The following is a 12,239-nucleotide window of genomic DNA, read 5'->3' on the forward strand; positions in this document are numbered from 1 at the left end:
GTTCAAATAGAGAGGATGTAGGGGGACTCTTTATCCACTGGTTATGTCAGCATTCAACTGAATTTTCTGTTTGACTGGGAGTTTCTTAGTATTCCACTCCTATAAGACTATAGAGAGGAACATGTCATATACTTTTACGTTAAAAGAGTTTGCACAAACCATATACAATAATGGGGCAGAGAATCACAAAACAACTAGATGAAGAAAACCAAAAGCTGTGAGAAACTGTTTTCTTACAGTGCCTACTGTAGGCCAATATGCAACAAAGGTACTGAAAATCAATAACATAAAAAACAGATCTGGCATTAATAGTGCAGACAAAGTGAGAGTAACTTCAAATCCCTGAGGGACTACTGTGTAGCTGCAGCACAAAAAGGCAATCAGAATCAAGGGAGACCATCAGAAACTGACTGGTAAGATCAGCACTAAAATCCTGTTGACACAGTGGGATTTAATCCAGTGCTCTATATAGGTTTAAGAACATTAGCATGAGTGCTAATGGAGCTCTGCTGATGTACATCAATAAACAAGAGAGGACCATGCTCATTATCTATCTCTGCAAGAAGTGTACTTGAATGCTACAGTTATGCATATCGGCTCTTTGTAATTATCAATGCCATTATAGACATAGTTAGAACACCAGTGATACAGCATTAGAACAAGTAAGGTTAATCAAAATATTTAAACCCACTTACATGAAATTGTGTGAAGTGGATACAGGATTAGCATTAGTTTTCCCTCACGCTTCTCTAATCTCTAAGTGTCTCATTGTCATAATTATTGGATATGCATATTTAGATTTCTGTGGGATATCAGTAAACTCAATTATCCATATAATCTATAATCAGGTTGTATTGGAACAAACCTTTATAACAACAGCAGTGTAACAGTTCCAGTGACCTTGTATGTTTTTGGTCCTTGTTTTTATGATCGGGTGATCAGTTAAGACCTAACTCATAGACGTGCGTAATGAAAGATGACAGAAATCTCACGCAAGTCATGAAAAAACAAGTTTCTTATCTTATTGATAGGAGACCAATTTTTTTTCCACTGAAGTACAGAAAGTACTTTTTAATATGCACTGAAATACTGTACATATTATCATAGCCATGCTTCCGTAGATTTAGCCTTTTCACTATCGGAATCAAATTTACTGAAAATACGTGTCTGTACCTCAATAAATTGCATTTTGTGTTCTCCACAGGCGACTTCGTGTCTCGTTTAAAGCGCAAAAGGCAGCAACTTCGGACAGTTTACGTACTTCGCTTCTTGGACAGTTTACGTTGGTCGGATTTGACACTTAGCCCTGCTTAGGAAAATGAAACTTCACGTCTTTAAAAGGTCTTGTATCAAACTGCCTAAGAGCTTATAGTGCTGAAGACATCTTAAAATGTGTAGTAATGGACTGTCGAATGAGGTCTTCCTATTTGTAATTAAAATATTTCGTCTTCCATGCAAATATACCATTTTGACACAACGCCGCTCAAGTTCTCTCACTTCACCGTGCAGATTGTGACTGACATCCATCCCAACTCACAACTGCTGCCTGTCCGAGGTATGCGTGCTGAGGAATCCCATAGCCGCCCTCCAAGCAAACGCAGCTCCCTCACCTTGTATTTTATCGCTGACAGGCCGGCCGACCACTTCCAGCCCCATCTGCCGTAAGCCACTGCCCACAGTGGGACAGCCCGACCAATCAGCCCAGGGGGGACGGATTTCCTGAACTCGGAATCCCCCAGCCAGCTCCAATGTGACAGATTCGAGTAACTGGAGGCAGTAGGTGAGCAGCTGTGAGGACAGAGAGGGGCCAGGGACAGATGCAGGGTGCCGAAATGGAGGGATCTAATAATAACAGCGGCAAACAGAAGCCCCTTCCGAAAGTGAGAGAACTATTCAAGAACCAGAGGAAAGAATCGGAGGTAGGAGCTGATGGATGAACTAGAGTCTGTGTGTAGAAGGTACTGTGTGTGCCCGATAGTTTTTGCGTGCCCTACCTCTTTGGAAAGCGTGCTTAATCTGAGTTGATATGTTGTGACAGCTCAGACTACTGCTAAAAATACATGTGTGAATGTGCGGGCACACAATGTAATTTGATGGCAGTGTCTGGGATAATTTTGTAGCTGGCAGCGTGGCGGTATCAAGCAGAATGATGGTATGGATTTTAGAGCTGAGGACTTGTTAAACTTATTCCAGTATTAATTGATTAATTTTGAAAGGGAGGGCACTCCTTCTACATTTAAGATATATGCAATGAAATTATTATAAAATGTAAAAGATTTCAAAGAAAATCATGTATTTAAATTTAATCAAAACAATCCCATTTATCAACAATTCTGATATGTTTTTTTTTATTTTTCTCGGAATGGCATTCCGCCATTATAAATAAGCATAAAGAAAAAAAACATGCTTTTTTAGACAGAAAAAAAGCATACGAGAGCGACAGTACTGAGTTGGGATATATATATATTATACTACCATTATCTAAAAACAGTATCTTGTTAATCAAATGTGAACACGTTTGCTACACACAGTTTTTGGAAACTAGTATTACATCACCTCAGTTAAGAGATTCCATATAGCCTACCTTTCAATATTCCCATTTAAAGATTGATTTGTGTAGTGTACAATATCCGTTAAGCTGTTTAAATGTGTGAAGTGTTTATTCATTCTGTCATTAAAAATGAGCAAAATCAGTGTTGAATAAAATTAGACCATTTAAACCATCCAGTTATTTAAAACATTAAAGTGCAAAGGGAGACATTTTGTTTTGTAATGATACCAATTTATTTATTCGTACTGTTTTAGCATAAACAAATATTTGAGAAATGGGAGCTCAGTGTCCCTCTAGTCTCACTTTTCTATCACAATGAAGAGAAGATGCTGTCTGATGAAAGGTAAACACTCAAGGGCAATACTTTCATATTCCATATCTTTCTTTTATTTACTATGACATAGTGCTTTTAGTGTAGACAGATGAATCTGAAATTTTCATCTGTTTTCGCCATTCGCCTGCATTTTAACCGATGATCGAAGGCAACATTTTCCAGTGTATTTCTATACTAAAGCAAGTTTTTAAGTAAAACGTTATCTAACCAAATTTTACCCTCTTTTCCTGCAGAAATAGGATTTTCATTCTAAGTATTCTCCATGACCAATTTTTTAATCTTACCCTCTCGAATCAGAAATATTGGGACTTTATTTGAAGAAACCTCTTTAGATGCACACAGATTTGCAGTACTCTAGCTCTGAGGAAGGAAATGTTTTTGAACAGCTGTGTTATCAGTAACTTGAAAGCAGACTATGTGAGAGAGCCATATTAAAGCCCATGGGTAGTGTCTCGGTAAAACTTACCTTTTTCAATAGATAATTTTATTTTCTCAGAGAAATAACCATATGAAAAAAGTCTTAGGTTTTCATTTCAGAATGTATAAAGAGAACTGATCTCATTATGAACTGAGGTAATTATCTGTGGTAAACATGTTTCATGTTACAACTAGGAGCTAATACTGTTTTATTCTTTTCATGTGATTCATCTTATTTTATTCTTGTAATTTGCATTGTTATTTGTTATATACAGTAGAATAAGTAATAGTGACCCTAATTCCCAGATTTTCGTAAAGAAGGCTTTGCAGTGTGCAGTATGATTGTTTTTTGTGAAACACATTCTTAAGGAGTAGAGATCGATTTAAGACACACATATTGGAGAGAAGACAAACCTAATTCAGAGATATTTATATTCTTCTGTGAAAACTGTGCTGAGCAGTGATGATTTTAAGGCACCAAATCCTTCACTGCATCTTTTCCACTATGTAATCCTCCCCAAAAAGGAAGACATCTTGTCAAAATATGTTCAATTCAGTAAAGTAAAGAAATGGGAGATTTCAGAAATATCAATTTTCAGATTAACAGTGGAACATCTCTTTGGATTAAATGTTTTTTCAATGAAGTCATTTGCACGAAGCAGACCTAGCTAGTAAACTATAATCTAAGGATTTCTCTTATCATGCAGTAACTGTTTCGTTGTCTTCTGAAATCTCGACTGTCCACTGTTGTTGAAAAAATAATTTAAAGTGAGTTTCATTGATGGCAGTAAGACTCCTATTGAACCATTTAGATTTTAAGATGATGTAAGTATTTTTCTGTTAGCCAACACCTGTTTCTTGATATTTCTTGTGCATTAACTTAAATTAAGTACATGAACACAAAGAGGTGCAATGATATTGTTACTTGATCTGGTGTTTACAGTATTACAGTGGCATTTATTGTTAGATACTTGTTTCCTATTTCCATCGGAACAAGATTATAAAAGTGCCTGAAGAGTGAAATATGAAATGGATTCATGTGTTGTGTACTAGGAGCCTTCTTTACATCCACAAGAACATAAGAATGTTTACAATCTTATGAGAAGGCAATTTGGTCCATACAGCCTATGGTAGTTGGTAGTTAAGTGATCCAAGGATCTCATCCAGCCATTTGTTGAAAGAAGCCAGAATGTTGCCCTCAAAACCAGCTTGCAGCCCTTTCCATACATCCACAATCCTTTGAGTAGAAGTGGGTAGAGTGAGAAGTGAGTTGAGTAGAGTAGAAGTGTCTCGTGTTCTTGGCTGTACTTTCATGCCATACTGTCCAGAATGATCCTGGCGATTATGTAATTTATTATCAAGTTTATAATTCCCCCACTTTGTATTTTTTTTCCTCTTAACCAACCAAATGTTCTGTGTTTGGAAGTCCAGTATTATTTTAATGAAGGAATGTAGCCAGAAATTATCAGGAATGTCAAGTCCTTATGAAAAGAATGCAGTATGTATATCAATTCGTTTTTTGTGCAAAAGGTGTTTCTGTTTTCTAAAGAAGATTGGCTCCTTTTTTTAGTGTATGGCTTATCAAACCTTTGAGATGAAGCACTGCCGTTCTTCTTCAGAGCTCTTACAGTATGTGTCTCATCACAGTTCAACTTCTAAGGGAAATAAATAGAAACCCTCTGTGTTCACTCAGCTTAGCCCTTCTCAGTTTGCACTTAGTGAGTATTCATTTTCTGACCACCATCTCTTCTGTCATTTGTTACTACAGATAAAAATATAAAGCTAAGCTGGAGACTGAGGCTGTAACATCGGTCTGCAAACAGGTTTGCAAACAGGCTAGCTGTCACTCTGCAAAATGTAAATGAAGTGTTTTATTACAGTAGAAATTCCTGAGTGTTGAGCTTCAGCTCAGAGCTAATAAGTGTCTTTTGTCTAGAGATTATTCCCCCCATCATTCTGCTGATGCTGGATTTCTGTTTTCAGACATTGTTAATAATTAAGAAGTTATACCTGGCACAGATTAGTTTATTTAGCACAGTGCTATAGAACAAAGAAGGTATTCCTGAATTTGTACCTGTATTTACTTTTTCACTGATCCTTTAGGGGGACCAGTTGTGTAGCTAGGACCAGGCTGAGTTCTGCAGCCTTAAAAGTAATAGGTTCTCCTGCCACCTGAGACATTTTCACTTTGAGCTTTTGTTTTTGCTGTGTGAAGCATTGGTTTATGCAAGTAACCAAATGCATCTGCTATGAGATGTAGATGCATTTAGGTCAGGTTAGTTATTTTAGAGAAGCTGTTTTTTTCTTATGTCAATGATAAAAATAATGTAGAATTGATCATGTTAATTCCGAGTCATTAGGATATTGCTTATTAGGTGTTTTGGAAAAAATACATTACAAGGTGCTATGTTTAAATACAAAAAGAAAGGAAAAAAAGGAGCTTGTTTTATTTTAATTTAAAACTGATCATGGAAAGAAACCAAAGTTTGCTTGGAGCTTATTGAAGCTGTTTTCTATATTCCTGCTCCAAAGAAAGGCATGTTTGGTACTCAAAAAGGTCTGAGTGCCTCAGTTTGGAAAGTAAATGAAACATATTCTGTATTTATCTGGTTAATCAAAAACATCCTTGTGGGTACCTGCTTTTCACAAATGTGCTATGAAAGACTGTTAGTGGCTGTATATGCAGCAAGCTCTTAAGATCCAGTCTAACCAATGGTTAAATGAAATGTCAGATTGCATATGATGAATACTTCCTGGTAACCATTATTAATTTACTTAGAATCTGGGGCATGTTGGCTCCTGTGCATTTTAAGCACATTATCTGCTGAAGCAGACATAATACACCAAAAGAAAAACAGAATTAAATCTTTGTCCTGTCTATAGGAATTGTAAAAACAAAGGGTGGAAGACAAATTAGAAATATAAAATGCATGAAAAGCTAATTTTAAACTGGGTATATGATGAACTCTTGTCCTGTTTCATGAACTCTGTTGTCGAATGTTGTGTTTCAGGGCTCCATGGAATCTCCTAACCTGGAGTTTGAATATGGGGACTCTGACACCCTTATGGCTGAACTTTCAGGTGAGATGAGTTAGGTATCATCTGCTCTTGGCATTTTGTTGATACTACCTCTCAGCCCTGAGTCAGACTCAGGGCTGAGAGGTAGTATCAACAAATGCCAAGAGCAGATGTTCCCGTAACTCATCTCACCTGAAAGTTCACGCCATTACAGGCTGTCAGCTGAACCCAAACTATTCAAACTCCAGGTTCTGTTATTCCAAGGCACATTATTATCAAATGGCAATGCGTGTGCCTATAATCATTGTTTAATCGGGCACGAAAATCAAAGGCCTTTTTTTTATGCATTTGACTTTAAAATGCACTTTTATAGGAGTCAGAATGATCCTGGTGATTATGTAATTTATTATCAAGTTTATAATTCCCCCACTTTGTATTTTTTTTTCCTCTTCACCAACCAAGTTTTCTGTCTTTGGAAGCGCAGTATTATTTTATTGAAGGAATGTAGCCAGAAATTATCAAGAATGTCAAGTCCTTATGAGAAGAATAATATAAAATACACCGGACTGATGTAAATAGAAGTGGACGCTTTCCTTAAACGTTCTGTTCTAGAAGTACATGTTGATGTAATGACCACTTGCGACTCAGTTGTGTCCAAGTGCAGAGTTTCTTTTTTCAAACAGCCATCTATCATTGACAGTGTTATTTTTTCCCTCTGTTGTTGACAGAACTCTACAGTTACACCGAGGAACCTGAGTTCGGTTTGAACAGAGACTGCTTTGAGGAAGATTTCCGGAGCCAAGGTATACCTCTTTGGAGTCAGGTGTTTTTTGTAATCGTAGATGTCTTGTTCAGAAGGGAGAATTTTTAACTGGTATTGTTTTACTGTTCTGATGAATTCAAGAAGATTATCCAAATTGGCGCATTGGTCTTCAATGCAATTCCAGCCTTCATCTTATCCTCTAGATTCAATGTAAATACAGTAATCGTAGGCTGCTTTTCTGACATTCTACCAGGGGATAGCTTACAAAACAACTGACCATAGTTCTATAATGCTTTCTCTTATTTTTATATAATAATTTCGATAACATCTAAAACTATTTTTAATTTTATAATACTTACACATTTCTTTCATATTTGCACCAGCAAAGGGACATTTAGTCAATTCTGTTAATGGTAAATCCAAGTGGAAAACAAAAGATCTTAGATTAATTTGCTTGGTGCCGAAAAAGAGCAAATGAGTTTGATAGACATCACATAATGTCGACATGCAGAATGTGTACATCATGTTCAATTGGTATAACAGAGCAGAGAGATCTGGGGTGTTGATCTGTGAACATAGCATATTAAACTCTCCAGAGATCAAAATAAATGTGTGAATAATCACATAACCAGGTTATAGTGTCCTCTGTAGATCATCTGATTACTTGTTATGAAAGAGGATTGTAGACAACAAAGGTTGTCTACTGCTTCTGGAATAGATTGGTAAAGTCTCATTTGAGACAAAAATAAGATTATTCAACAAGACTGAAAAGTCAAATTCATCACTATGTTGAGAATTTCTGTGTCAAGGAATCATAAAATCAAAGGTTTTGCTTTTCTATCCCTGGTCAAACAGGATCTGCCAGTGGGAACAGGAGAGTGGAACAGCTTAGGTTAAGTCCCAGACTAGGGTGGTAAGATTAGAAACACCAGGGTTGGTCCACCCACAGCCAATGAACTACTTTCCCATACTTTTGAAAAAATATGTTTATTCTCAGACTATGGTGGACTCAATACCACGTTACCTAAGTGATGGATCTGCAACATTGTTTAATGGAAATCTGTCTATTAAAACACCATCTTATCAACAGGGGAACTCGGAGAGAACAAAGCTGTTGATTACACTTCAAAAACGTTTTTAACTCTCCAGCATGTGTAAGCAGGGAATCAACATCGAAGTCAGCTTCCTCCTTCAGTCTGTAATTCTGCCCAGAGCTTGACATCAGTCCAGTTGACATCAGTTAGGTTGTGGTGTGTGTGGGTCTCCAGGACCAGGATTGGGAATCACTGTGTTATTGCCATTATATAGAGGTGTGATATATATATATTAAATGTATATGCATGTAATAAAAGTAAGAAATGTAATAAATGCATGTAATAAAGGTAGCATAAGCATAAGATGGAGGTGGTTCCAAGCAAAAGAACAATCTAATAAACATTTTTGGAAAATAACAAATAACATTTCTGGCATAAAATGACTTCAACAGTAATAACTGCAAGTACACAACTCACAGGGTCCAATGGGCACTCTACCTAACCTAGTCAGCACTAGTTTTAAAAACATGACCTGACCGATTGGCGTTCACCCATTTTCTGACCACTCTATTTAATACAAGTTAGCCAGGGAGCAGGAGGCTGTCCTGGCAAGCAATGGGTGCAAGATAGGATACACCCTGGACAGGACACCAGCCAATCGCAGGGCACATACAGACACAGACACACACAATCATACTTATAAAAGGGTCCACTCTCCCAGGAGCCAATGAGCCTACCAGTACGTCTTCAACTGGGAGGAAATTGGAGTTTGGAGGAAATCAACACGAAAGTGGGGAGAACATGCAAACTCCATGCAGATAGCAGCCCCGGAATTAAATCCAGGGTCCCAGTTCTAACAACTGCGCCACCAGGCCACTAATTTTCAGCGATTTTTAAAAGCTGCCACTGAAACATGAACCTTGAGCTTAGTGTTATTATGCACTCATTATAACAGTAATCTATTTCTGTTTGCCATTATTATTTGATTAGATGGAGGCTTGCTGTTTTTAGACCATTAGAAGGAGACATCATGCAGTGATTTGAATGTATTCTTTGATTTTCAGTGTATATTGTTTCGCAGAAATGCACTGGATTCAGTATTGTTAAACTTGCTAATATTTTAATCTGACCAAGTTGAAATATACTGATAAAAATAATCAGAAAACAAATCTTAGAATTATCACATTTCAACTACCCTATCTTGATATATTGTCTGTGTCACAGTCTGTGCTCAGGGTGATGTACTGTGTATTAAAAAGCAGTAAGTATTTGAAACAAATCAAGCATTGCTCTCAGGAATAGAGTGTGGCCACGTATGAACTTCACTTTACAATATTTCAGTCCCTGCCCTGCTAAGTGAGATTGTGAAGTCTGGTTTGACAATTAGATTTATGGTGAACAGCATTTAACATTCATCTTTGTTACATTTTTTTGCATTTTTTTCCTTCTTGTTAGCACAGAAGTCTAAATTCCTTTGTTCACTTTGTTAAGGAAAGTGGTGAAGGCAGACCACTAGTGGTGAAGGCAAAAGAATGTCAGACATTTCTTTACTTTTATTTCTTTAATTGTGAGTCTGAAGTCTGATGGGTTTTACAGGAGCAGTTAACTTTTGATCACTAGCGATTACCTGGCATCCAGATTCCATTTGTAGTCAACACATTTTATATTGACAGGTGCTCATTACTTATACTTCCCAGCTAACGATTGTGTTGAATAGAAGTAGCTTTGATAGTAGCATTTCCGGTAGTCTGCATTTTTTTAATTTTGAAAAGAAGCCCTTTTTTCTTAACCATTTCTGAAAGAAAACCTTGCATACTGAGCTGTAGAACAGTACACCCATCTTCATTTATAAGGTGGTCACTAAAAAAACCCACAAAACTATTTAGCTTGCATTAGGAGGCTGGGTAAGTGCTGATTAATGAGAAGCTCCTGGTCGTAACCTTTTCCACTCTCCTTGCAGCAGACAGAGAATGAATCTCAGTGTTTGCCCTAACTGCTCTGATCTGTGTGGTCTCCCTGCTCTAGTTACAGACCTTGTCTACAGGGATGGTGTAAAAGGGGTCAATGTACCATCCGTGCATTCTCCTTCACTATGTTTCTATGCTGATGTGTCAGTGACGCCTTATTCAACATTTTCTAGTTGCTTATTTCTTATAAAATGCGGTGGCCTTCAAGATAGGTATAGATGAAATTATAATTCCTGTACATTCCTGGTAAAAGGATTTCTGTCAAGAAAAGGCTCTTATATTGCACGTCTCATTCAGTTAGTGTCACAGATATTTACACTAAGCACTTTATTTTTCGTTTTTTAGCTCTGCCAAATGTACTGTCAGCTAATGCACATGGGTTGTTCTATATCTGTCAATCTAGCAAAATAGTTAGATTTGTATGACCTAGATGTTATGCCTAGGCAGTGTTTACGTATCAGCAGGATGTCTGTTTAATAGGTGTAAACAAGATCTGTTATAAAATGCTTAATCTTTAAACAATATGCAAGACTGGAGTTCAAAGCAGGGTGGGGATCTCCAGCTTTTATACTGTGAGAAATATATACAGAGAAAAGGTAAATGAACTAGCGGAGATGTTCCCAAAAAAGGGGCTTTTGCTGATCTTCATCACAATAAATCTGTATTTATTTGCTTTCACATCACATAATAAACACAGAGACTTTTATTCTGCTTAAAAAATGTTTTTATGAAAATTAAGTCTCTGTATGTACATGCAGTGTCTGGATGTTATCTGTGTGTCATAGTTGTATGTTTTCACATTGGAACAAGTTAAAGGTTTATTCCATGCTGAAAAGAGAAGAAAGGAAACACAACGTTTCCGCTTAGGAGCCTTCTTCAGGTGTGAGCAACAAAACAATGTTTTCATTTCTTATAAAAGTTGAAATTCAGATGTACAGTACATGTATGTTTATCCCTGCCGTGCGTCAGTTGCTTGCTCAGATAGCCTCTGGCTCCCATGCGACCTTGATTTGGAAAAAGCAGTTATGAAATGTATGCTTGTTTGTGTGAAAGGATGATTATGAAAGTAAAAACAAATTCTGTGGTAAAAAAACAAACATAGAAATGAGTCTGTCTGGATTAGCAAAGTTCTGATAATATGCTAGAGCTTAAACGGGGCGTTCTCTTGAAAAGGTTTGTTCAAATATGCTCCATAACAGTATCGTCTTTCCTGTGTGTATGTACCAGGGGTGTGAAGATGTTCCTGAAGAATGCAGTCTAGATCATTTTGAAATGGATTTTAATAATGGCAAAGCATGCATAGTGATGACCACTGTTGTTGTAGACTAGGCTATTAATTATTTATTAATTTTTTTCTCTGGTCCAGACAAATCCTTTCTCAGTCTGACATCATACCTGAGCAAACATGTATTTTCAGGCCCGGACCTCTCAGATTACAATTTAATCTGTTTCCGTTTGGGACAGTTTACCAGGATGTGGTGGAAGACAGTAAAATATGTGCCCACCTGACGTGACTTCTGCATAATGGCCGTTTGTTCTAGACTGCCTCAGGAATATGCAAATTAATCTTTCCACAGAGAAAAAAAGAGAGTTGTCTGACCTGATTAAAAGCCTGCAGGATTGGTGTAAAACCCAGTCTTTTGGAATTCCACGTGAACGGTGACTGACACAGTGCTGCTGCCTCTTCAGCTTTCACACCAAGCCTGTTGTTTGTTTCTGCGCTTTCAGTCTGCGCAAACAGATGACACTGTTTTTAATATGTGGAAAGCGGAAACATCAACTTCTCTGTGGTCTGTTATTCTGTAACAGGAGGTTCTGATAAAATGTGACTGCCTATAAAAAAAAATGTTTAAAGAGGCTGCTGAGTGAAATCACTGTTAAGAATGTGGGTTGATCCAGATGTTGATGATTCACACTGATCCCGATTCCCCAAGCAATGGCTTACAGACCAATTGGCGCTGTCTCTCTTGTCAGGCACCCTGGTTCTTTCAGGGCCAGGAAACCTTCATGATGCATTAATCTTCTTTTGAGGAAGAACACTTCCTTATGAACAGAATAAAACTCACACCACTTGTAGAGAATCTCAGTTACCAGTCTGAAAGATCTGTGTCATTTCCACATTAGGATAAAGCATTTGTTAACATAATATAGTTAG

General features: G+C 37.3%; 1 protein-coding gene across 2 annotated transcripts in view; it reads left to right on the forward strand.

The window, feature by feature from the left end:
- The first annotated feature begins 1,739 nt into the window (after positions 1 to 1,739).
- The window catches only part of strip2 (striatin interacting protein 2), a 37,658-nt gene continuing 27,158 nt past the window's right edge, over positions 1,740 to 12,239 (forward strand). For both annotated transcript variants that reach the window (XM_015352668.2, XM_015352669.2), the window contains exons 1-3: positions 1,740 to 1,919; positions 6,314 to 6,383; positions 7,049 to 7,123. In XM_015352668.2, coding sequence (XP_015208154.1) covers positions 1,818 to 1,919; positions 6,314 to 6,383; positions 7,049 to 7,123 — 247 coding nt within the window. In that variant the 5' untranslated portion in view covers positions 1,740 to 1,817. The remainder of the gene's footprint in view (positions 1,920 to 6,313; positions 6,384 to 7,048; positions 7,124 to 12,239) is intronic.

This window comes from Lepisosteus oculatus, chromosome 7 (assembly GCF_040954835.1).
Source record: "Lepisosteus oculatus isolate fLepOcu1 chromosome 7, fLepOcu1.hap2, whole genome shotgun sequence".
In the NCBI taxonomy this organism is placed as follows: Eukaryota; Metazoa; Chordata; class Actinopteri; order Semionotiformes; family Lepisosteidae; genus Lepisosteus; species Lepisosteus oculatus.